Raw genomic sequence first — 27,522 nt, forward strand, 5'->3', positions numbered from 1 at the left:
AGTTATGTGAGATTGTGAGGGGCCTTTTTTCTAATATTATGCCTAGGGCCCATAATATATATCAGGAACGGGGCTGGATCCTAGTATAGTTTGTTTATTATATTTCTCCTTTACCTAAAGCTTGTCGCCAAATTAGGAAGTAAACTTTCCCAAATACACACCGACTCCTAATCCAACAAAAACACTGACTCCATAACTAGAACGTTTCCTACTCCTACGCAACATAGAATTCCTTACAACTGTTGCATTCTCTTATTCTCTTTCTCTTATATATACACATGTTTCTGCAGTTCAATAATAATAATAACTCAATTCCTCTCAAAAAAAAAAAAAAAAAAAAAAAAGATGGTAAAGAGTTACACCGAGCTTCCTTTAGAATTAACAATAAAGATAGCAGATCACTTAGAGTTTGACGAGGATCTTAAGAATTTTGGTCAAGTATGTAGCTTGTGGATGCGCGCAATGAAACTTAGCGCAAGATATACAGCATCATGTAATGCACCATGGCTGATGATGCCCCTGGATTTCCCGATGAAGTTTGACAGCATGATTCATTGGCAATATACAAACCTCCGCGTTGGTTGGATTTATGACCGCAGATCAACAAGGAACGTAGACTTGCTGAGTTTTCCGGTTGAGACGGACTACAAACGCCAGCACTGGGGTTCTTCCCGTGGATGGCTAGTTGAGGTCGATGATTCCGCAGGACGAAAAGTTGTATCCCTTTTGCACCCCTTTAGTGGCGAGGTTATTAGAATTCCTGACCTTCCAACAAAAATATCAATGCGGGAAATTTGTCCTAGCATTCAATGCGTAGATAGATGTTACTATGACGAAGCTAAATTTTCTCTCTCAGGGTGCCCAGTTACTTCAACATACTACACTCTTGCCGTTGCTTTACATAAAGTTTGCAGCAGTATTCAAGATTTATGTTTTTGGAATAGTAAGAACAAAGAGTGGGTTGTGTTCATCAATCCTCCTTATGTTAGATATGTTCATGATATCTCTTTTTATAAGGGTCAATTCTATATCATGGTTTGGCTTGACAAAATCGTGGTTGCTAATGAGTTCGGAACTGGGATGCGTACAGTGAGTCTCGAATCCACCTTGGAATGGGGACTATCAGATAATGGTCAGTTGTACTTGGTGGAATCGGCTGGGGTGCTACTGCAAGTCGTTCAGTACTTCAACAAATTCCTTAACCCTGAAACTAAAAGATCTGAATATTCATCATCCTTTAGAGTGTTTGAGTTGGATGCTGATAATTGGCAGGCTAAAGAAGTTAAGAGTTTGGGAAATAGGGCTCTTTTCCTAAGTTTTTACTCTTCCTTTTCTAGAGAGGCATCTTATTGCTGTAAGCCTAATTGCATCTACTTTGTCAGCACAATCTTCGGAGAAGGAGAGATAGACATGTCTGTTTATGATTTAAGTCGCGGCCAACTGATCGAGGATCACTTTAATCCGTCTGGGTTAATGGATAGTTGGGTGCGATCTTTTTGGGTTGAACCACCTTCAATCAAAACCATTCCATTGAACCAGTTACATGTTACATATTGTGGTCAAAATTCTGCATATTACAAATATCTACACGATATGAGGGGTTCTGTTAGATTCGTCCTGAAATATGCTTTCAAGTTATTAGTTTTTTTTTATCATATTTACCTACACTTAAAAACAAAGGGTAAGCAGTTACTGAAGGAGTGGAAGTTAAAGAGATTATAAAGATGAAGCTCATCATATGTTAACTTGGTACTTATAGAATATTATCTCGTGTGTAATTTATCTATTTAATTATAGGACTTTTATGAGCAATATATATGGTTTGCAATGCTGTTAATTGTTGATATACGTTTGTCAAGAGCACGAGTTGATACAACTATGCTATTATAAAATATTTGAACAACCTTTATAGCTGTTATAAAAAGGATCACAAACTGTATGTTATACATAAATTGACAGTAGCGCTTGTTTTGCATAAAATATTACACATTTAAATAAGACTGATGCTTCTCCCTTCTTATTGGATGGTGGTGAGCCCCTGTAAACTATGATGTACAATACAATTATTTACAAATTACATTTGGTGTAGTCTGTATGTACCATCTTCGTTTTTCAAACAGCAACTTGAGCAGCAGCTAGTCTTGCAATTGGAACTCTGTCAACAAAATAAAAACCATATTCATACTGCTCAAGTTAAAGAAAATGAAATGCTTAAGCAAGAATGTATAAGCGCAAGAGTAAGCATAGTAAACCTGAATGGAGAGCACGAAACATAATCAAGTCCAGCCTCGGCGAAAAATGCAACTGATGAAGGCTCTCCCCCATGCTCTCCACATATACCCACCTTTGAGTGTATTAAAAAAAATACTTTTAGTGTGTTTTAGTAGATGGAAAAGTACAAATGGTAGGTTGGTCCTTGTATGAGTTATCACAGATTTGCAAGATAAAGCGATGAAAGTAGGGCTGGGTCACAAGCAGAGGTAAATTCTAACATGGCTCAACATAGCTTAAAACATAGCTCAGCTCAACTTAGCTTAATTTCAACAAGTTTAAACTCGGGCACAATTTATCTTGAACTTGCTAGGCTGAATTGATTGGATTAAATGAAATTTTGAGGTCAAGTTCAAGCTTGGCTGACAGTGCTCAAATCCATGGCAGTGTTTAACTCGGGAAAGCTGTGCTAAGAATTTCCTTATCAAAACTAAAATTATACTTTTTCATAAGCCAAGTAGGATCAACCAGATCCGAAATTCTCATATATGATATTGAGTTTGATCTGAGCTCATTTTTTTTTAACTTAAGCACTTTTTCATAACTGTTTTCAGTTTTTTGGCTCAAATATGGTATAGATTTTGATCTCAGCTCATACACAGAAACAGGAACATGAGCCAAGTAGGATCAACCAAATGCGAAATGCCTACGAGTTGCCGTTTTTAAAAATAAAATAATAAAAAAAAAAAAATTATTTATGATCACCTTTTGATGCTATTTAGAGATGAATACCATCACATCATGAGACACATGATCACTCTAGGATTAAAAACACTGACTTGATTATAACTATATACCGAGACAAATTCAACAAGATCCAACTTGTCTATATGATTTCTTACATAATAATTACCAACATTGGTCAAAGTGGACTATGCTACTATGTGCATACCGCTAATGGAAAAGTGTTTAGGTTAAAAAATAAACGGGGTTAGTAATTTATTTTGAATTAGCACCTGACCAAAAAAATGAGTACAAATTGAATTTGAACAAACCTTCAAGTTTAAACAATTTCTAAAATGGATTGATAATTAAGGCATATTGATCTTCATGTTGTAATTTACCTTCAAGCTAGGCCTAGCAGCACGGCCTTTCTCGGTTGCAAGTTTGATGAGGTGGCCCACACCTTTTTGGTCGAGAACCTAAATTCAAATGGAGCAGCATTGTGTAAAGACTAGTTAATTTTGCCAATTCTGGTGGGATGTGAGTATTGAGTAAGACTGACTTACCACAAAGGGGTCAGTTTGCAGTATGCCTTTTGACAAGTATACAGGAAGGAACTTCCCAACATCATCTCTGCTATACCCAAATGTCATCTGTGTGAGATCATTTGTTCCAAAAGAGAAGAATTCTGCTTCCTTAGCAATCTACAAAAAAAAAATTGTACTTCAATATTTTAGGTAGTGTAGTACCTCAAATATGCCAAAAATTAAACAGATACGACGAACTGTAACTATACTGTCTATAAACCTAACTTTAGTAGTAATTTTCACTCTGCTAGAGCTGTATGTTGGAAACCACCTGAGTACATACTAAAGCTATTATATGAATCTTTAAGAGGAAGAAAGTAATTTTATTGTACCTCGTCTGCAATTAGAGCTGCCCTTGGGATCTCAATCATTGTTCCCACCTTGTATTTTAAGGAAGAACCCATCTCAGAAAATACCTTTGTCGCTACTTCTCGTATCAAACTCACTTGATGCCCTAACTCCTGTCACACAGATATGCGATAGGTAACATAACACAAACAAAAAGCCAACTGATCAACGATCAAAGCGGATCAAAATAGATATTTGAAAAGAAGTAAAAAAAGTAAGTATGATATTCCCAACAAGAGTTATGCCTACTGATCCTGCTATTCAAATAAATCCAGTGTTCTAACAATGGTAACAACTCAAAAAGAGAAAAGAAAATAAATGTTGGCAATAAGAAAAGGATCCGTGCCTGTGGTGTTCCGACAAGAGGAACCATAATCTCAGGAAGAACTGTAATACCCTGGTTGCTCATTGAAACTGCAGCTTGGAATATTGCACGTGCTTGCATTTCAGTTAGTTCAGGGTATGATATTCCCAACCTGTAAGGACACATCAAGTTCCATCAGTACAAGTTCTAAAATAAATTAATAATAACCTAGTGACCTTATGGTCATTGTCATTGTGCACATGATGAAATGATTAGATATTCTGCTTATGTGCTTAATCATAATGTGTCCATTTATGCAGTAGAGTATCCATTATTTTCTGACATCAGTATTACAAGGGATTTAAAGTACATTGATTTCTTAAGATTTCTTTCATTTCTTAGTTTTAGTATAGTATATTAGTATTAGATTTTAGTTCTGTTGATTAAGGATTTATAGGAATTAGCCTCTTTGTAAGACTGCGTACAGCTGACACCCCCCCCCCCCTTCCCCCTCCTACAAGTATTAAGTTGATCGTGCTGCTTAATATTATAACAAACGTCTCTTAAGAAAGACTACATTTCAGACGGTATTGTTAAAGGACCAACTCAACCAAAAGCTTAAGCTTTTGGTTGAGATGGTCCACTAACATGGTATCAAGAGCCAGCGTGACACAAAGGTCACGGGTTCGAATCTCATCCACCCCCACTTTTAAGTGGAATATTAAGCGCTGGGTATGAGGGAGGCCCTTGCTGCATCCACACTTCTAGCCCAAACGGGCTCTCATGTGAGGGGGCGTGATAGAGTATAAAACATATTCCTGGGCTTCAACCATAAGCTTAAGTTTTTGGTTGAGTTGGTCCTTTAACATGGTATCAAGAGCCAGCGTGACACAAAGGTCACGGGTTCAAATCTCATCCACCCCCCACTTTCAAGTGGAATATTAAGCGCTGGGTATGAGGGAGGCCCATGCTGCATCCACACTTCTAGCCCAAACGGGCTCTCGTGTGAGGGGGCGTGATAGAGTATAAAACATATTCCTGGGCCTCAACCATAAGCTTAAGCTTTTGGTTGAGATGGTCCACTAACAGGTATGGTAATGCCCTGATAAATAACGGAATATGAACACACACACACACAAAAAAATCTTAATTGACAGGTTATAAGTAAATATATGACTATATGTGAACACCTTATCCATTACCTGCAGCCCCTAAAACCCAACATGGGATTGACTTCTGATAACTTTTCTATTCTGGAGAAGACTTCATCTTCTGCCATCCCAGTTTCCGATGCCAGTTCATTCACAATTTGTCCCAAGTCACCTTCTGGAAGAAATTCATGAAGTGGAGGGTCTAGCAATCTTATTGTAACTGGAAGCCCTGAAATTAACAGAATAATAATAACAATAAAGCACCTATATACAAGATAACTAAACTAAAATAAACATCAAAATATAAAATTTTCTTGCCATCCATGGCTCGAAAAATCCCCTCAAAGTCCGATCTCTGATAAGGTAATAGCTGATCCAGAGCTACTTTCCTCTGCTCAGGAGTTATTGCCATTATCATCTTCCTCACTGTCTTTATCCTGTCATCTGAAGCAAAGAACTAAGACAATGCATACATTAATTATGTTTCCTTGAGTTATGTGGCATATTATGATATAAATTTTTAACAAAACAGAATCTCATGACTTGTAAGAACCAGACCAGAACAAAGGCATATGAAGAATTTTTCATCACCTACTGAAATTTCTTCCCTTCTAAATATTATTAAAATCTCTTCTTACTTTAATAGGACAGACAACACACGATTTAGCAATTGTTGAAATAAAATTAAAGGCAACTCCTGCATGACTCCTGTCAAAATTGAGTCTAACAAGATTTGAAATAGTTGCAATCATATTTCCACTATGAAACTACAAGTCTACAAGTATATACAAAATTTAGCATCAAGGGCGTGACAATGTTATTTCAATATTTAAATATTCTTTGTGATAACTACTGATAAATATAAAAGCAACACCAACAAATCATCTCCTAACAATAGATTACAAAGAGAAAAAGTGTAAACTACCATGTGCTCAGTCCTACAAAGTCCAATTCCTTCAGCACCATTGTTTCTTGCTGCTAATGCATCCTCTGGGGTATCTGCGTTTGCCATGACCTGTACATATACTAACAGTGAATGTGATTTATAATAATTTGCGATTTTCTCCATGATTTAGCCTTGCTATAGCCAATGTCAAAGAAACAGTCTATAACGAAAGCTACATAGACAAAATACATATGTAGATCACAGTTGTTTAGGGAACATGGAGGCACACTAATAATGAATGCTTGGATGTATCACTCACACAATTGATATCCGCAAATAACTCCAAGATAAGTCTGACCAGTTTTTTGGATGCCTAAGTTTGATGAGGAAAATGCAATGCATGGAATTGAGAAACAGTATATTGAAACTGTATAACCTTAAGGCGCCGTATGTTATCAGCCCATGACATGAAGATTTCCAGATCCCCAATGAGAGCAGGAGGTGAAAGTGGTTCTTTCCCTAAGATCACTTCGCCAGTTGATCCATTAAGAGAAAGCCACTCACCTTCAGATATTACTTTGTTTCCAACCACAAGAACCTGGAATATGAGCAATAAATCTCACACATCACATCAGATAAACAATGATCAAGGTTAAAATATAAAGTAAACATAGGAATTACCTTGTTAGTATCATTCACTTGGATCTCAGAACACCCTGAAATACAACACTTTCCCCAGCCACGAGCCACAACAGCTGCATGAGATGTCATTCCACCCCTTGCAGTCAAGATTCCAACAGCTGCATGCATGCCCCCTACATCCTCTGGACTAGTCTCGGTCCTCACCTTTATAATGCAAATGTATGTTAGTTGGGACAAGGAAATCAGCATTCACATAAGTTCAAGAAGGTAAACTATTGGAGATACATGCTTGAAAACCAATAAAGGGTGCAACCTAACACTACATGATGTCACACATGTTCCAAATATTCAGTTGAATTTGATCTCAGTAGGTAAACTTGATAATGAAGGGTGTATAAATCATTATTCTAATGGAAAGTGGAATCTATCTAGTTGCAAAATTTTAAATAGAGTTCCAATTAAGGGTCTGCCTAGACTGCATGTGATAGTCCATAATTCTCATGAGATATATGTTATGGGCCTAAATAACTTTCCTGGAATGGGGTTCGTTATCTTTACCCCCCTAGTGGAGGGTAATACATTACCCATGCCTCCTTAGGATAAATATTACTATAATTTCTCTCCAAAAGCAGTCTCTTCACCTTCATCTTCTCACACACCACTGCTCTTATCCTATTACTATCGTTGTTTTCTCACCGCCGCCACTCAAACCTCAATATAACCGTCGTTCTCTTACCGCCAATATTATTCTATCACGGCCCTACTGTTCTCTCACCACCGTCGTCCTCTCATTACCGCTACTATTTCGCCACCATCAATTTAAGAGTTTGGAAAGGTGAATGGCAATTGGTGTTCAAATTTGACCACAAAAAAATATATGGCTGAATTCACCATTTAAGCCAAATTATAAGCTTAAAAGTTTCCCTCTTTTTTATCATATCTTCCCTTTAATATGGATCGCCAATAGAGAAGATGGTGAAGGTGGCATTAAGGAGATGATAGTTGCTACTCTTGCTAGCAGTGAAGGTAGTGGAGGCTAGTGGTGAGAACAATCGGAGGTGTATTGTGGTTGTTTCTGAGCTTATGGTGTTGGGTGAGAAGTGTATTGGGTTAGAATATTATTATCTACCCATAGGCCAAACTTCAACTGAATTGCCTTTTAAATAATCTCACCATCTATGTTAAAGGACCACCTCAACTAAAAGCATAAGCTTATGTTTAAGGCCTAGAAATATGTTTTATACTCTATCACGCACCCTCACACGAGAGTCTATTCAGCTTGAAGTGTGGATGTAGCATGATCCTCCTCACACCCCACGCTTAATATTTGACTTTGAAAGGAGGGGTAAATGAGATTCGAATTCGTGACCTTTTGTGTCACGCTGGTTCTGATACCATATTAAAGGACCAACTTAACCAAAAGCCTCTTATGTTTTATACTAAGTAATTAATCAATCAAAGCCGTAATCCCAAAAGTGGGGTCGGCTAACATGAACCAAATTTGATGATTTCGTGTAGTCATCAACATAAATAATTCTCCTATTATTCTCCTATAATAGTTCACCTCCTATTAGTTATTCTTGTAGGAGTAAAACCTTATACAAGTGAGGCCTAACAGGATCAAAACTACCCCATTAACTTTGGCACAAAAAGAAACTTGGAAAACTTGGGCTTTTTATATTAAGTTAACTATAACATTCATGATAAATTTTAACTAGATATTTAACTATAGTTTTTATATTTTTTGCATTTAAATGATTTAGAAATATTTTCCCCTAAATTGGTGAAGAGATTATCTAAATTGTGGGTGATTAGAATGTAGTATTATTGCCTTGAAGACTCGGTTTTGCTGATGTACGAATACTCCATATATATATACACACATATAATTTGAGATTCTATAGGAAATCCTTTTGTTTGAAACATGAAATACTGTTAAAAATTGATGCTTCCTCGTGTTAAAGTGAATTGGAATGTGCATATTGTACATATCCTATTTTTTTTAATGATTATTGATTTCATTGGAGGATTTTTTTTTCTGGTGCATTGATGTAAGCGACACTGATGACGATGAGGATTCAGATACTTGTTTCTGTACAATAATGTAGAATTTACTTCAATACCAACCCTAACTTTGAAAAGGAGGGGGTGGAGGTGTCGGCAGTGGTGGTGGCTTGGTGAGGTAGGCGAATTGGTGATTGCGGGCTGCAGGCGGGCTATTGGAGTGAGAATTGGTGGCGGATCGAAGGTGGTTTTGTGGTGAATTGATGTAATTGATGGTGTTGTGTGTTTCAGTGGCTGCGGCTGCTATTGCGCTGGCTGTTTGTTGTTATTGTGGGTTGTTGTTGGCAAGTGCGGCGACAGGTGCAGCGGCCGGTTGCTAGGGTGTTTCGTGTGGTGGTGGCTGTTCGAGGGTGGTTTGGTGGCATGGCTTGGCCGAAGTGGTATGGCTGCTAGAAATGTGTTGATTATGAAGATGTTGGTTATTCGGTGGTAGTTGTTCGGTGTTGGCAAGAGGAAGAAAGAGAGGAGGATGAAGATGAAGATGACGTGTTGGGTTTGAGTGAGGATATTTTAGGGATTTGAGTTTATTAAGTGAGTATAATTTAGGAAATTTAGTTTTTTATATAAAAAATTGTTAACAATGGTTAAGAATTAACTAAATTGTTTCATTAAGTTCCCCATTGAAAAGTTATAAAAAGTAAGTTTACAAAGGATAATATGATTTTTCGCAATTCTCCACTAAGAAAATTTAAAAGTACGGTGTTAGGGTGTTACCAAAGAGAATTTCCCGAGAAACTTAATCTTAATTATTTTAAGGTATGTTGATATAAAGCAATTGCGAAATTTCTTGAACCCAAAAGGAAAACATCAGATATTTAGATGCAAGAGGAATAGATTGCATTTTTATAGGTTATGCTCAACACAGCAAAGCCTTTAGGTTTTACGTCATGAAACCTAATGAATTTGTCTCGATTCACACTGTGATAGAATAATTGATGCGTCACGGCAAAGCCTTTAGGTTTTACGTCATGCCGCGCCCTCGCAATTCTTTCCATCCCCGAAAAAAACCATAAAAAACCAAATCCTCAATGTAAAACGGCCGCCCAACCCTCCCCCACCCGCTAGGGTATCGAGGGTAAGGGAAGGTCGGACGGCGGGTTTTTTGGGGAGTGAATGATAATTTTGGGAAAGGGGAGTTTGGGGAGTTTCTTGGGCTTTTCGGGGCTAATTTTCGGGGAAGGGACAGCTGCGCGGAGGCAGGCGAATGGGAGGCGAAGGTGCGAGGAAGGGCGGCGAAGGTGGTGGTTTGGTGGTCGGATGGTGGCTAGAAAAGGTGGAATGTGGGTGGTTGTGTGGTGGTTGTGTGGTGGTGGGTTGATGGGATTGTTTCCCTTTGTTTTTAAAACAAACAACGTAGAGAATATCAGGTATTTTCATTCCATTCTCAACCATTCACTTTGTTCAATCCATTCCGTTCACCCCGGGTGAACCAAACGGCCCCTTAGTGGAATCAGATAAGTTGAGGAGAGTCATTTGTGTATTTCTTATCTATGAGATCTGGTATAGATAACATCAGAAATCTAAAAAACAATCTGTTTTTTGTGATTGGTCTCAGATATGTTCTGAATATGTAATATGTATTTCCTAAGATCAATAAAACTATTACTCTCGCATGCCCGTGGACATAGCCAATATATTGTTGGTGAACCACGTAAATCAGTGTTATTTATTCTTGTTTTGCATTCGTTAACTTGTCCTTTCTTACATCCATCATAACAAGTGGTATCAGAGCCAAGTTTGATTTGAGTGGGAGACATGTCTGGGATAAATGTGATAATCGATAAATTCACGGGGAGGAATAGTTTAGTCTGCGGCAGGTCAAGTTGTGGGCTTTGTTGAAGCAACAAGGGTTATGGGCGTCGTTGGGAAAGAAGTCATCGGGTTCAGATGCCGCTGAGACACCATCGACAAAGAAGTCACCGAGTCCGGTAACCGTTGAGATGGAAATCTTGGAGGAGAAGGCACACTCAACAATCATGTTGTGTGTGGAAGACAACGATGTTATCATCGAGGTCGCGGAGGAGGAAACCACATCGAGTCTGTAGTTGAAGCTGGAGAGTCAATACATGACGAAGTCTTTAACCAAACAAGTTGCTATTAAAGCAATGTTTGTTCGGTCTGCGAATGTCTGAAGGTACATCCCTTAGAGAACACTTAGATCAATTGAATACTAAGGGAAAGAAAAGATGGGTTTTAGTGAAGCATTACAAGAAGCTATTAGGAGTTTGCTATCTATTTTTATGTTAGATAGTGGTTCCTAAATTGTTCCATTGCACACATCCATTAGAACAGAATGGAAGAAAGAAGATTGTGGTTATGGCATAGCTGATTTCTATAAGAGGAAACAGAATTTGCTTCAGGTGATGAAGAGGAGAGCAAACTGTTCATAGGGTGTGTTCGTGAAGGTAGTTGTTAGCTGTGAAGATAGATAATTCAGGTATGAGTGTTTGGTAAAGTAACGGTTGACTAGCTGTACATATAAAAATCAATATTTTATTTTTAAAACTGTAGATTAATTTTCAACAGCTACCATTATTTTCAAAATCTAATATTTGCCAAACAACTAAATAAAGCTACCGATTTCTACATTGCCAAACACCAATATTTTTTGTAAAGTAATGGTTTGACTTGGTCAAACCACTAAAAGCTACCTAAACGCTACTCAAAAGCTAGTATCGAACACGCCCATAGTGTTCGAGAAATGATATTTTGATCGAAGTCGAACGTGAATATCATGAACTTTAAATCAAAGGGGGCATGTTGGATTATTGATCGAATATAGTTCCTATAGTTTAGGAACATATGTTTGTTTAGTGATTCAAACATGTAATTGTAGTGGTATATTTTTCTTCCTTAAGAAAAATCAATGTTTGAATTTTCCTGAAGGTCTTAGGTTGTGGAGATCATGTAGGTAGTGGGTTAGGCATGATATTAGATTATAAGATCATGGGATAGAGTTCCTAGTTTAGAGCTTTAGTTACTTAAGTCACATTCTATACATAATCAGTCATGTATGTTAGAATATATGATAATTATATCTTGTTTTATTGTATATCTATATTTACTATGTATTTATCTTGTGCATATTTATAGGTAGTATAGCTGTAGATTAGCTCCTTAATCTAAGGCTTAATTATAGGCCTAACTCTGACTTGTACGCTTGTATATATTCTGGCAATTTCTAATGAATGGTAAACAATTACATTCCATTATCCTTCATGGTATCAGATACGGTTTCGACCTAGGCTTCACCTCCCTAACAACCGCCCACCTCTCTTTTCTTCCGCTGCTCATCATGTCTTTTGACTCCTCCATATATCATCCCGCCCTCACCATCACCAATGTCAAATCCCTTATACCCGTGACTTTGGATGACTAGGTCTTCCTTATTCAAGGTGCTTGTTAGGGTCCATGGTTTACATCATCATATTATTCCTCCTACGGAGGCAATGAAGATTGCCGCTTATCAAGCCAACAAGACTGCCGATCCGGCTCTTTGGAAACGCCTTGATGCTGTGGTTTTGAACTGGATTTATGGAAACATATCCCCTGATCTCCTTAACGCTATTCTTCTCAAAGACGACACCGTACAAGGGGCTTGGGCTCGTCTTGAATCACTGTTTCAAGATAACAAAGCTTCACATGCCACCTATCTTAAAGGTCGATCTCGACTTTGAGAATTTTACCTCAATTGATTCTTACTGCAATCATATTAAGTCTCTTGTTGATCGACTTGCTGACGTTGATGCCCCTATATCAAACAGCAGACTAGTCCTCAAACTCACCGCTGACTTACCTGAAGCCTATGCTGGTATAGTGGACATCATTCAAAACCAAGAACCTCTACCTTCGTTCGAAAGTTGTCGTTCTCGGCTTAAAATTGCTGAACGGGCCATTAAGAACCCTTTAGCCAAGGAGGGCGGCAACCGGAACTAGGTGGTGGAAGTAACAACCCTGCATCTTCCTCTCAATTCACTGTTTCATCTTCTAGTTCTAAAGGGGGGAAACAAAAGAAGTCTAATTCTAGGAATTCTAGGAAGGGTCGAAATTCCCAAAATTCCACTCTTAGGGCCCATCAGCAGCCTCCCTATCATGGCCAACACGTGCCATATACTTGGCAGCAACAACCTTGGGCCTACACTCCTTGGGTTCCTCCCTGCACTAATCCGGCTTCCTCATGGGCTTCAAGACCAGCAACAGCTCAATCTTTTGGGCTTCGTCCAGCTGGTATTCTGGGCTCGCGTCCCCAAGCCTACAATGCAATTGCTCCTACTTGCTCCTACTGGCAGCTACTCTCCCACAAAAGGCAGCGATGAATGCTCTTTCCTCGTCCTACTCTCAATGATGGGAATTTCTACATGGACACCGGTGCAACTTCTTATATGACCTCGGATTAAGGTATTTTTTATTCTTATTTTAATTCGAGCAATAAAAATCATAACATTGTTATGGCTAGTGGTCATTTAATTCCAATTATCGGTCACGGTAGTACTACTTTGCCATCACCGAACCCACCTTTTCATTTGAATAACATGTTACATGCTCCTAATTCAATTAAGAATTTAATATATGTCCGGAAATTCACAACTGATAATTCGGTTTCCGTTGAATTTGACCCTTTTGGCTTTTCTATGAATGATTTAAAGACGGGAGTCAAACTAATGAGATGTGACAATGCCGATGACCTCTATCCTATCTTCTCAAACACTAAAGCCAATCCTCGAGTCAATAATTCAGCTTGTACTGCTCTATCCTACGACCTTTGGCATAGCCACTTAGGGCATCCCGGTGATACGGTGCTTAGGTTTTTTAGTAGTAACAAATTAATTGATTGTAATAAGGCTTGTAAGATTTTTTTTGTTCATCTTGTCCTCTTGAAAAACTTCTAAGTTTCCTTTTCATGATTCTATGTCAAACACTGTTTCTCCTTTTGATATTATTCATCGTGATCTATGGATTTCGCCTATTGTGAGTTCTTCCGGCCATTGTTATTATGTGCTTTTTCTTGATGATTACAGTAAATTTTTTGTGGACTTTCCCTATTTCTAAGAAATCTCGAGTAAAAAATCTATTTAAATCTATTCATAGCCTCACAAGTACACAATTTAACTATAAAATTAAGACCTTTCAATGTGACAATGGCACAGAATATATCAATAGCACAGAATATATCAATGACACCTTTAAAGAGTTTTTTTTTATCACCATGGTATGTTATTCCGTATCTCTTGTCCTCATACCTCACCTCAAAATGGAAAAACTGAACGACACATAAAATCAATAAACAATATTATAGGTACCTTACTTGCTCATGCCTCTTTACCCCTCTCCTTTTGGCATCATGCTCTAAAAATGGCCACTTATCTTCTAAACATTCTTCCAACCAAAATTTTAGGATTTAAGTCTCCAACTCAAATTCTATATCAATGTGATCCCATATACTCAGGATTACGTGTTTTTAGTTGCCTATGTTGTTTTCCTCTATTCCTGTCTACTTTTATTCACAAATTGCAACAAAGGTCCACTCCTAGTGTCAATCTTGGTCCAGCTCCAAATCATAGAGGGTCAAAATGTTATGACATGTCTAATGGCAAAATGATCATATGTCGTCATGTGAAATTCGTTCCGTAGGGAATTCCACTCCTAATATACGAACTTTACCTTTGATAGACAGCAGGTGGAAGGTTTGATGAAAACAAGACCATTTGGCATGTAGAATAGGTATAGCATGACTTCTTTCAACTATAAGTCGTAATAGTGATAGAATGAGTTGTATATTTTCAGCGATGTCGATTCATTGGCGTTGCCCCTTTCCACTCCTTTACCTATTTAAAGGGACACGCAGTTGAACTCAAAGCTACTAGGATGAGAGCTCTTTTGTCTCCGATTCCTTTTAGTGGAGCGGATTTCATCTCCTTCAATCCAACACTTCAAGGGGGATCTCGGCTATAGTCCTATCAACGGGGAAGAAACTCTCTTAAGTACAATTTTTTTTTTTTTTTTTGGGGGGGGGGAGGAGCCCAACAAGCACTTGGCTAAGGCCTAAGCGAAAGTGAAGTGAATGGCCTACCCACCACCATCTCCCCCATGCTGGGCCGTCACCTAACTCACCATTACCTATCCAGCTCTAAGGAACAGCAGCTCGCTCACTCTCCTAACCAAAAAACGGGCCGGCCCAACAATCCACCACAAGGCAACACTCACTCTTCCTTCACATCCCATGACCACTAGAGCTCAAAATGGCATCTACAAGCCCAACTCCAAATATTTCTCCAACCTTGCTGCCATGACTACCACTGATATATCTCCCTTACCAAAAGACCCGATTAGTTCTATTCGTGACCCTAATTGGAAAGCGGCCCCGAGAATTGGTCACTTGGTCACCGGATGTGAATGTAATTAGATTTATGAGGATTTTTCAACACAAAAAGAAATCTAATGGTTCTTTTGAGCGGTATAAAGCCCATCTTGTAAGTGATGGTAAACTCAACAACAGGGTGTTAATTGTGATGAGACTTTTAGTCCGGTTGTCAAACCGGCTACTACTCATATTGTTCTTAGCACTGCTATCTCTAAATCTTGGCATGTTCATCAGTTAGATGTCAAGAATGCTTTCTTACATGGTTATCTCAATGAGACCGTCTACATGCATCGGCCTATGGGGTTTCGTGATAAGAGTCGTCCTAAACATGTGTGTTTACTAAAGAAATCTTTTTATGGCCTCAAACAGGCACCTAGAGCCTGGTATCAGTGTTTTGCAGATTTTGTAGCCAGTATTGGTTTTTCTCACAGTAAATCTGATAACTCTTTGTTCATTTACAGACGGGGCTCGGATGTGGCATGTATCTTACTATATGTTGATGATATTATCCTTACAGCCTCTTCCGACAGGTTAAGAAAGCAATTCATGACTCTTTTGGGTGGCGAGTTTGATGTCGGCTTCTTCTTAGGGATAGCTGTTCTTAGGGATAGCTGTAATCCGCTAATGCTAATGGTATGTTCTTGTCTAAGACACTGTTCGCCATAGAAAGAGCTGGTGTGGCTAATTGCAGCACTTGTGTTACTCCGGTTGACACCAAACCCAAACTCAGTGCTTTTGTGAGGACCCCTCCAAGTACCGTAGTTTGTCCGGTGCTCTACAGTACCTCACTTTCACCGGACATTTCTTATGTTGTGCAACAAGTTTGTCTCCATATGCATGATCCCAGGTCCGAGCATATGAATGCTCTCAAGCGTATTCTACTCTATTTATAGGGGTCTTCACTTATATAAATCCTCTCTGACTAAGCTTATTTCTTATACTAATACTGATTGGGGAGGATGCCCGGATACTAGACGCTCTACTTCCGGCTATTGTGTTTATCTTGGTGATAATTTGATTACTTGGTCATTCAAAAGACCACCAACTTTATCAAAATCCAGTGCTGAGGCTGAGTATAGAAGAGTTGCTAATTTGGTTTCTGATTCATGTTGGATCCGAAACTTATTACTTGAACTTCATTGCCCTATTCATAAAGCTACTCTGGTTTATTGTGATAATGTGAGTGCCATCTATTTATCAGGAAATCCGGTACAACATCAACGTACCAAACATATTGAAATGGACATTCATTTTGTCAAGGAAAAAGTCGCTAAAGGCGAGGTACGAGTCCTACATATTCCCTCTCGTTATCAATATTTTTACAAAGGGTTTACCTAGTGTTTTATTTGAAGACTTTCAAGCCAGTCTCACCCATTTCGACTAAGGGGGTGTGTTAGAATATATGATAATTATATTCTGTTTTGTTGTATATCTATATTTGCTATGTATTTATCTTGTGCATATTTATAGGTAGCATAGCCGTAGATTAGCTCCTCAATCTAAGGCTTAATTATAGGCCTAACTCTGACTTGTACGCTTGTATATATTCTTGGCAATTTATAATGAAAGGCAAGCAATTACATTCCATTATCCTTTAATGTACTATGTTTATGTTATTCTTTCCCCTCTCTCATATCTTTTAATATAATTTCAACACCCAACCCTAGGGAAGTAGATATGCTTATGATCTCCCTCTCCATGTTTTTTTTTTTTTTTTTTTTTTGGTTTTTTGTTTTGAAGAAACTCTCCCTCTCCATGTTGGCTACTTTTGAACATGTAAAACATAAGAAGTTGGTCTCTGACATTTCATTTGAAGTTTAAAATAGTAAGAAAAAAAATACAAAGCAAGAAAACCAAAAAGTATATATCATACCAGAATGACACTATTCCCTTGTGCATGCCAGGCTTCAGCATCCTCAGCACTGAATACAACCTGCCCCACAGCAGCTCCAGGAGATGCTGGCAGTCCACAGGCAATCACTCTGTCTTTATATGCAGATGGGTCTTCAAACTAATGCATATACAATTAATCAATCAAGGTCTTAGTCCCATAAGTGGGGTCGGCTACATGAACCAAAAACTAATATGAATGAGGGAAAAGTTCCAAAAATAGCATGGATAGATTCTCATGCTACAAAGGCAAATAATACTGGTAATGGGTTACATAGAAGCTATGTTACTTGGACTCAGGTAACCATGTTTAACACGGGTATGTGTTCAAGTGTTCTGCTCGACTATATTTGAAAGTTTCCATCCATTTTGGCCCAAAATGAAGTGTTGAAGTGAAATGTAGAGTCCATATAACATAGCATAAAAGCGACTAGGGGTCTACAGGTTGTGTTGAATTAATTAATAAGCTCAGACACCTTTTCTTGTACAGCTACTATACTGCCTTTCTATATTATCTAGTACAGAGTAAGTTTAAAGTTCAAGGCAATAAAAAATTAGTCTTTTAAAGATACATTAAGTGAGGTGAAGAAATATGCAGGAATTTCCCTTATCAAGTTGTTCCAAAACGCATGAACATTATGACAATGTGAATTCTAGATCAATTGGGTAGCATATGCCATACATATATACATATTTTTTTAAAATAAAATAAAATCCAGAGCTTCCTATCATATTCAAATCAATTATAAAATTATAAAACATAGCCTCCTAATATAATTTTTTTTTTTTATGAAGAAGTATAATATATAATAATAATAATATAAAACCTTTTGATTCAATAACTACCAATTGACAAATTCTACTACTCTCCCTCTCTCTCCCTGAAGTTGAAAGTCTGCATAACATACAGTCTATCCTATGATTTCCTCCCAAAAAATTGAAGTCTAAGTTACATGATCGAAAATAACCACCTATTTTTTCAGCCTATATTCGCTGATGATAGCTTTGGGTTTATGGGAATAAGTCGAGATCTCAATTAGGTCCTACTTTCCCCTGGATGGTCATCTAAAGTTAATGTGTGGTTCCCTTATAAAACTTCTTGGAAATTATGATATTCTACAGCTAAACAGTAGTCACCAACTCATTGCTATAATACTGAAGTGGACAGTAAATTTCAGACAATAAGGTATACCTGAGGGTGAAGAAGTTGATCAAGATGTTGAGGTTCTACCATCTTAATAACAGTTCGAGTGTCAACAATTCCTTCATTCACCATGTCAACAGCTATTTTCACTGCACCTTTCCCGGTTCGCTTACCAGATCTGCATTGCAACATCCACAGCCTATTTTCTTGAACAGTGAATTCAATATCCTGTGTTAACATAAATGAATCCACCAGATGATTATTACTACAAATTGTGTTATTTGGCTAACAAAACTTCCCTATGCTATTTTCAGATCTTATGTGCACAAGCAAGAAAACCAGTGTTTACTTAAAGTCTATTATGATATGTCATCAATTATTACCATCATATCTTTGTAGTGTTGCTCCAAAATTTCGCAGTTCTCCACAAGTTCCCTATAGGCTTCAGGCATGCAGCTTTTCATGGTGTCCAAATCTTCAGGTGTTCTAATGCCAGCAACTACATCTTCTCCCTGTGTATGCAGGTTTCAATGGTCATGATAAAGAGCAACAGTCATGTCCTCTAAGAACTGTACAAGTTTGTAAAAAATACCTGAGCATTAACTAAAAACTCCCCATAGAGCTTCTTTTCACCAGTGCTTGGGTTTCGCGTAAAAAGAACACCTGTCCCTGAAGTATTTCCCATGTTGCCAAACACCATAGACTGAATATTAACTGCAGTCCCTTTCAACCCAGATATCTGGTTGATGCTCCGATACTTAATAGCTCGTGGACTGTCCCAGGAATCAAATACTGCTTGAATAGCTAACTGAAGTTGTTTCTCTGGATCTGCAGTTTTTTTTAAACATGCAAAAGAAGGAAACTCAATTTAAACTATTCTAGGCATAGAAAATGGTTTGTCCCAAAATATAGTCAGTAGTAGAGAATAATGAGAAAGAAAACATATCATATTTTATTCGGTACCAGCAGGGAAAGTCTCTCCTTTGACTTCAAGATACACATTCTTGTACTGCTCTATAAGCTCTTTAAGATCGGAAGCAGTTAGCTCGGTGTCAAGCTTAACTCCTTTTGCTTGCTTCAACAATTCTAACTTCTCCTCAAATGCTGAGTGAGGTATACCCATGACCTTGAAGTAAAAATTTGAACATTAGCAAGAGAATTGATTGATACAAAGCTTGAAGTCATACATCTAAACTAGAAGCAAGATTTGGAGAAATAGCTTACACAATGATTGATTTGAAAATTTTAAAGCAGAAAAAAGGAGTAAAATTCAAATTAATAGATGCTAATTTAATGCTTTTGATTATGATATAAAGCCATAAATAAAACAATAGTCATGCCAATCATTTAAGATGTCTCTGATTGTGAAAATATGCAATTTACAGGACAATTTTTATGCAAAGAAAGAAAGGACATTGGATAATTTATTTACTATGGAAACAATAGGTGAATCCACAAGAAAAAAATTACTTACTACACCACCAAACATGTCCAAGAAACGCCTAAATGAATCATAGGCAAATCGTTCTCCACTTTTTGCTGCTAGGCCTACAACCACTGTATCATTAAGTCCAAGGTTGAGAACAGTGTCCATCATTCCAGGCATTGAAATCTGTAGACATATAATACCTACTACAGTTAGGGAACAAAGAGAAAGCAATTAAACCAACTTTTAATAACATAATTATATTAAACCAATAACAAGACATTATAGTCTCTTACCGCGGCTCCAGAACGAACTGAAAGTAGAAGAGGCTTAGAAGGGTCTCCAAGGGAAGCTCCCATGTCGTTTTCTATCACTCTCAATCCCTCCAGGATTTCCTCCCACAAACTTTCAGGAAGTTTTTTTCCGTAGTCCTGGTACTCTTGGCAAGCTTCAGTAGATATGGTTAACCCTGGCGGAACAGATAAGCCTATGCTGGCCATTTCTGCAAGATTTGCTCCTTTGCCTCCCAACTACATAATGATTCAGGCAAGGGGATATCTCAGCAACACAGACTATCTTTTATATAATTGCAGAGTTATTTAACCACAACCCTCGAAAAGCCCAATCCTCAAATCTCATGCATTTTAGTTCTTTTTTTTTCTTCTTTCTATAACTTCCACTTCTCCAATTTTTTATTTTTTTTATTTTTTTTTTGTTTAACTTCTACAACTCCTATTGTTTTTCTTTCTAAAAATACATGCTATATATATACCGTGCGTTAGCACAGATACACTCTAGTTTAGTAAAATATTAAACCCTTTCTACAACATTTACTCTTTTAACTCCTAGGTGCACATAATGAATCAAAGAAGGAGATATCTCAGCACCACAAACTATGACACTTTAAGTAAAATGTTAATGGTTATTGCCAAGACAGTTGGAATATTGTGGTACTATGATGCAGGCAAAAGAAATTAAACTCAAGCTTGTTTACTTCTCTTACAGATAAGATCCAATGACTACAAGGAAACATGAATAACTTCAAGTGAAAACTTTAATCCATTCATCAAATCTAATTATCTAAAGCCAAATGACTTACCAAGGATTTCATGCTCTTATTGCCTTCACTTCTTCCTTTACCGAAAGTGAATACTCGCTGTATGAATAAAAAAAAAATTCATAAAACTTACAAATATTGCATCTTAGTTATTCAAATTTTATGCTGATAAACAGATGAGAGTAGTGATTATAAGTTTCAATAAAACACGAATGATAATAATAATAAAAAAAAACTATACATCATGCATGGGAAGAATTGGAAAGCGATGCAAGTGAGTGCTGGGATCTATATGCCTTGTTCGAAACACAATCAACTAGTTATAGTCTACCTTTTTAGTGGTGGAAATTGGGTCAGACACCAGAGCCATGACAACCTGTGACCTCATATGGCTAGAAAACGGACGCAGACATTTTCTCTTCTGCAATCGAACATGTTGAATACTTTTGCAATGATTACAATCAAGTAAATTTTGGTCTCGCAGATAACCAATCTGTTCTGAGTGCTTCACTTTCAATTGTGTATGTGAGCATCTATCAGGGACAGTTCTGATCAGCATTCCTTTAAAAGCTGATGCCATCTTTCGTTATAAGATTAGGATCCCTGCAGAAGACTCCGAACATAAAACTTCAATGTATAAAACCTCGAATGAGTAACTTGACAGTTGTTCAGATAGAACATTGGAACATTCTATCATTGCTTTAGCCAATCGATCTATTTAGTATTCTTTACCCAACTCAGGCAGATTATTATCTGTTATACATTAATACTTCATTCGTGTTGATTTTGGACGCAATTGGACCTATATGGACCCTTATAACAAGAGTTGTCATCTTTATTAAGAGCTCAACAATGATATAGCATATACATTTGAAATTGCAGTGCACAATGACACACATTTGCTAAGTAGGCTTTTGGACAGAATCAAATACACTCATTCCATCCCATAATGATTTTCAAACTTCTAAAATAAATGCCTCATATTGCTACCTTTTTATCATCCTCGCCCACTAGAAATTACCAGTCTCATTTTTTGATATAATACCTAGCACACCTTATGCTCCCCCGCTATTCTACACTTAATTAGCCACACAACCCAGGGTACGAGACACCCAAAAAGTACCAAACCCTTCTGTGGAAAACATCATTCGATCTAGAGTGTACCCCGATGGTGCAACACCAGATACTATGTATCTATTAGCATCAAACAACCTATGATTCTGGGAGTGAAAGTGGAGAGCCCCCCTCCCGGTTTCAAAAGATCTTGGGATCGATTCTCATCAACTGTTATTGTGATTTTCTAAACACCCAAAAAAAACAATTTACATGGTGAAAAATATATAAAAAAATTAACTTATTATTACTATTAAAGTACATCTCTAAAGCCCAAGATCAATTTATAAACTCTACCACGCCCCCTCACTTGAGAGCCCTTGGGTTTGAAATGTGGATGCGGCATAACCCCTTCATGCCTAGCGCGAAATATTCCACTTAAAAGGGACTTACTAAACCAAAAGTTTAACCTTTTGATAGAGTATATAAATTGATTCTGGTAGGATCGATTTATATAGTCTATCAATTACCAATAAAATAACCATTTTTTATACATGAATACTCAGCATAATCGATAAATTTTTACAACAATACATGAAAACCAAGCATCCCCCAAGTGAAACCAACTTAAATTTCCACAAAACCCTATACAATTTGGTAACAAAAAAACTTCTATCTCATAATATCTTCAATTATTTTTGTTTGTAAACTCTAGATATCAGTTTGCGGACATTTTCACTAAAGGCCTACCACGAGAACTATTCTGGAATTCAGGTCCAGTCTTAGCGTACGATCTCCTCCCGCTAAGACTGCGGGGGTGTGATAGATATTATATTTAGGATAATATTTTTCGCAGATTAGGATATATTAAATGTATATTTTATATGTTTATCGTATCTAGGATTCCTAACGGAATTAGGCCTAGCGTTGTAAACTCTATATATTTGATCAATAGTACACACTCCAGATTGAGGAGTTTTCCCGAAATTTAACACCTTTTACAATATATGTGGTCCAATTAAAAATAACTTTAACCAACGAGTAAATCCACCAATATACAACCAAAAAAAAAAAAGAAAAAAATAGGTGTGTGAGGATTTATTAAAATGGTACTCCTATAGTCTTATATCAATTCAGACAAATTCAAATATATCGTAAGATATGCATTCTAAACCGAGTAAAAAAGCAAAAAGAACAAACATAAACGAAAATAAGTATAATAAACTCACAACAATTCCAGTAAATAAGAGGGAAAATTGAACTAAAATGCATCGATCTTAGGCATGCATTCAACAAAAATAAGAACAAGATAGCAATTGGTACTTACAAAACCCAAAAAGAGCGTGATCAATGATGAGTTGAAGACGAAGTTCATAAGAAGAGTGACACAGAAGTTAAGGTTGGAATGAGAGGCAGAGAGTGGAGTGGAATGATCAAGAGAGAGAAATTAGTGAGAGGCTACAAGAGTTCCAACATGTACGACAAAATTTGTAAGAGTTTTAGCAACTAACAACAACATCCTTAAACACCACTTATAAGATGACATCTGGATTTTATTGTGTTAAATATACAGTTTCCCGCTCTCTACTCTCTCCCTAACTCAAAATTTTATCCGTTTCAAACACTCTATTCTGTAGTACACCCTCCGTTTCGCTATAATTGGAAACGTGCTAATGCACGAGATATATGTATATTTTGGACAAATATAAATATATATATATATATATATATAAATATATATATATATATATATATTTATATATATATAGGGGAGGGATCCGGTAAGAACCTCTCCTTATATAAGAACCTTAGTTATATAAGAACCAATCTAATCCGTAGGATTTGATTGAGGTAAACGGTTGAGATTAGACCATAGATATTAATGGCATTCCTGTAAATATCGAAACCTTCTACCTTTATATAGCCACCAACCTTTTAATTTTCTCTCTCCTCAATGATACCCAAACTTCTCACCACTTTCTCTCTCTAATACCACCATATTCACTTTCCTCATCAAAATACTAAAGCTGCTTCAATCGAACCCAAAAATTCTGTATTTTCCTTCATTTTTGGCGTAGATTCAAAATATTGTTCATAAACTTGCATCAACAAAGTCAAATTGAACAATTTAACTACAAATTTGGCAAAAAAAAACCCTAGATTTTGCAACAATTGATTTAAAGAGAAATCTAATTGGAAATTGGCGAAGAACAGCATAATTTTATGAAAATAAGTTTCGAAATGCAAAGGTAAGTAATATTCATTCTATTAATTTTTGAATAATTTCAGGTATTAATATGTCTATTTTCGGTTGAATATTGCTAATTTTTTTGGTATTTCAAAACTGCAGCTACATGCAAGGTCGAATTGAAAAAAATTCGAATGTCACTCTAACCAATCTGACAACTTCTATAATTTCATAAGGTATACCGTATAAATTCTGAAAATTGTGTTCTAAACTTTTTTTTTTTTTTGAATAGGTGTTCTAAACTATATCAATGTCCTAGAAATTTATAATCGATGCATACTATGCTCTAAAATTTTCATCTAAAATTATGTTCTAAACAATATTCGTTTTATGTTCTAAAGTTAGTCTAAGATGTTCTAAAATTCTACATATTAGGTTTGTTATGTTCTAAATTATAATTTCTAATGTTTGAAAAAATTTAGAACATAGGCAAAAGAAAAAAAAAAATTAGAACATAGGTAAAAGAATATTTAGAACATAGGAAAAAAAAACTTTAGAACATAGGTAGAAAAAATTTAGAACATAGGTAGAAAAAATTTAGAACATAGGTAAAAGAATATTTAGAACATAGGAAAAAAAAAGTTTAGAACATAGGTAGAAAAAATTTAGAACATAGGTTGAAAAAATTTAGAACATAGGAAAAAAAAAACTTTAGAACATAAGTAGACCAAATTTAAAAAAATTAGAACAATATTTAGAACATAGGAAAAAAAAAACTTTAGAACATAGGTAGAAAAAATTTAGAACATAGGAATAAAAAAACTTTAGAATATAAGTAGACTAAATTTAGAACATAGGCAAAAAAATTTTAAACATAGGTAAAAGAATATTTAGAACATAGGAAAAAAAAACTTTAAAACATAGGTAGAAAAAATTTAGAACATAGGAAAAAAAAACTTTAGAACATAAGTAGACTAAATTTAGAACATAAGTGGACTAAATTTAGAACATAGTGAAAAAAAAATTTAGAATATAAAAAAAGAATTTTCTGTAATATGTTTATTTATTTAGCATTCTATATTTGCTATAGACTTGGAAATCTGATTATGGACTAGCAATAATAACAACAGATAAATAGAGGAAAGCTTGAAGGATTTTTGAGGAAATATCAGAGCTACTACTCTTGAGGACTACTACAACTACTCCTACACTACTATTAACTTCTCCAACAACATGAAGCTACTGTTGCATTGCTAATCCTTTATATATCAAGCTTTCTCTCACAAAGTACTCTAACATTAATATTTTGTCATGTACTGCCAGTGTAGCCTTCACACAGAAATACTCCTTGCTACACTCTTTAGTGGACCATTTAAATTCTTTGTCTTTTCCTCATTACACTTTACTGCTGTTGTTGATCTTGTCCCTTGCTCTTTTGTTTGTGCCTCCTGTCGTATACCCGAATAGGTGGTTGCTGGTGTGCTTTGACCCGTTCCAGAGCAATATTCTGTTAAACAATTCCTATGTTCTAATTTTAGAACATTTGCAATAAATTTTAGAACAAATTCAGTAAATTTTAGAACATATACTAAAACCTATTAGCTCAATTGGCAGAGCACTATGCAAATGCATAGAAGATGTAGGTTCGATTCCTACATAGGTTAACTCTAAAAATAACCTTAAAAGGAAAATTAAATTAGCGCTAAGTTATGTTTTCCTATGTTCTAATTTTTTTTAAAATTTTTTCAGCTTTATGCTCTAAATTTTTGTTTGCTTATATTCTAAATTTTTTCCTATGTTCTAATTTTTTTTTTCTTATGTTCTAATTTTTTGTTTGCTTATGTTCTAATTTTTTTTTCCTATGTTCCATTTTTTTTTTTTTTGTTGTTTATGTTCTAAATTTTTTCCTATGTTCTACTGAGTAAATTTTTTTTTTTTTGCTTATATATATTGTAAACCATTTCCTACTTTACGTTCTAAATTTTTTCCTATGTTCTAATTTTTTTTTTCCAATGCTCTAATTTTTTCTGTTTATGTTCAATATTTTCTTATGTTCTAAAATTTTCTGCCTATAGTCTAAACATTTTTTTTAAAAAAAAGGTATATCAAATTAACACTAAGTTATATTTCTTACGAGCAAAAAATTGGCTTGAAATGATTTTTATGCAAAATAGTGGCTTGAAATGATTAATGACTATGGAAAACTTTGTTTTATTTGAACTCTCATATTGTCATACAAACTCTCGATTTCACATTATAGAAATGAACCTACGTGGGATTCGAACCCACATCTTTGTGCATTTGCACAATGCTTTACTCGTTAAGCTAGTAGGTTTAATGTATATGAAACATCATTTAATTTGTTGAATTCATTAACCAATCACATTCTTTTTTATACACAACATATAACAAAACCCCGTGACAGGGATCGAACTCAAAAACCACATCATACTCCATACTCCATTTTATATCCTATTATTGCTTTCCACCTTCTGTTTTGGTGGTCTGAAGTATAGGTCCTAACATAGACAAGTTTGATTATTTGAATTATTTAGTGCTTAATCTTATGTACTTGTGGGCGTATTCTAGGCTAGAGCTATGTAGCTATGCTGATTGTATATATGTTGATTGCAATGTTGGACTCTCATGACATCTCGTTTATTTAGAAAAAATTAGAAGATACAAAGACAAATTTTAAAAATAGGTAGAACAATAAATTTAGAACATAGGCAAAATACATTTAGAACATAGAAAAATTTAGAACACAGGTAAAATAAATTTAGAACATAGGCTTAAAACTTTAGAACATAGGAATATAAATTTAGAACATAGGAACATAAATTTAAATAGGAAAAATTTAGAACATAGGCAAAATAAATTTAGAACACAAGCTTAAAAACTTAAGAACATGAATTAAATTTAGAACATAGACTTAAAAAATTTAGTATATAGGCTTAAAATTTTAGAACATAGGAATAAAAATTTAGAACATAGGAAAAAATTTAGAACATAGGCTTAAAAATTTTAGAACATATAGAAATAAAAATTTAGAACATATAGGAATAAAAATTAAGAACATAGGCTTAAAAAATTTACAACTTTCAACCTCTTAATATCCTCATGGAACAGCTTCAAAGGAGAGTAACCCAACGACTCTTGATTGATAGTCTGCAGAATAGTCAGTGCATCAAACTCCAGCTCAATTCTCATGAATCCTAGCTGACCAGCAATCTGAATTCCAAATCTTGCTGATACAACCTCGGCTTGTTCCACCATCTATCTTGCCTTCAACCTTTGCATAGCTGCAGCCACTATGCTTTTCATTTCATCCCGCAAAATCACACCCAAACCCACTAAATTACCAGCAGCCAAGTGTGCATCTGCAAAATCACACCCAAATACCTGCACCAGGGAGTTTCCAGCTATTCAGAGCACCAACAGCCATAGTAGCAAGCGTTCACGCTGAGCATACTCTATATAATCACCC

At 36.0% G+C, this 27,522-nt stretch overlaps 2 protein-coding genes across 3 annotated transcripts; one reads left to right on the forward strand and one right to left on the reverse strand.

Moving 5' to 3' along the window:
* Positions 1–345: 345 nt before the first annotated feature.
* On the forward strand, positions 346–1,722 carry LOC145613841 (F-box protein SKIP23-like). Its single transcript, XM_081668885.1, has one exon. The coding sequence runs from the start codon at positions 346–348 to the stop codon at positions 1,720–1,722; it is 1,377 nt and encodes a 458-aa protein (XP_081525011.1).
* A 160-nt stretch (positions 1,723–1,882) lies between these two features.
* LOC145613055 (pyruvate, phosphate dikinase, chloroplastic-like) lies at positions 1,883–23,331 on the reverse strand. Of its 2 annotated transcripts, none has more exons than XM_081668115.1 (21): positions 23,175–23,331; positions 21,126–21,397; positions 20,837–20,893; positions 20,034–20,267; positions 19,786–19,923; positions 19,275–19,437; positions 18,904–19,139; positions 18,695–18,823; positions 18,360–18,539; positions 17,151–17,288; positions 6,892–7,056; positions 6,647–6,808; positions 6,250–6,339; positions 5,643–5,781; positions 5,376–5,553; positions 4,216–4,345; positions 3,854–3,982; positions 3,501–3,638; positions 3,336–3,413; positions 2,253–2,344; positions 1,883–2,155 (listed from the first exon to the last, which is right to left on the reverse strand). In XM_081668115.1, the coding sequence occupies exons 2-21, from the start codon at positions 21,372–21,374 to the stop codon at positions 2,113–2,115; spliced, it is 2,868 nt and encodes a 955-aa protein (XP_081524241.1). In that variant the 5' UTR covers positions 21,375–21,397; positions 23,175–23,331; the 3' UTR covers positions 1,883–2,112. The 2 variants fall into 2 exon arrangements, with proteins under 2 accessions (XP_081524241.1, XP_081524242.1); XM_081668116.1 differs by having other exon boundaries at positions 21,126–21,407; positions 23,175–23,328.
* Positions 23,332–27,522: the final 4,191 nt, after the last annotated feature.

Source organism: Chenopodium album, chromosome 25, assembly GCF_948465745.1.
Source record: "Chenopodium album chromosome 25, dcCheAlbu1.1, whole genome shotgun sequence".
In the NCBI taxonomy this organism is placed as follows: domain Eukaryota; kingdom Viridiplantae; phylum Streptophyta; class Magnoliopsida; order Caryophyllales; family Amaranthaceae; genus Chenopodium; species Chenopodium album.

Bases quoted from the DNA above. Each gene is read 5' to 3' on its own strand.
- LOC145613841 (XM_081668885.1), top strand. From the start codon at position 346: ATGGTAAAGAGTTACACCGAGCTTCCTTTAGAATTAACAATAAAGATA.
- LOC145613055 (XM_081668115.1), bottom strand. From the start codon at position 21,374: ATGGCATCAGCTTTTAAAGGAATGCTGATCAGAACTGTCCCTGATAGA. The intron at 19,924-20,033 runs GTAAGAGACTAT...ATATGTCTACAG, and splicing joins CAGTTCGTTCTGGAGCCGCG to ATTTCAATGCCTGGAATGAT. The intron at 7,057-17,150 runs GTATGATATATA...TGCATTATAAAG, and splicing joins AAGGGAATAGTGTCATTCTG to GTGAGGACCGAGACTAGTCC.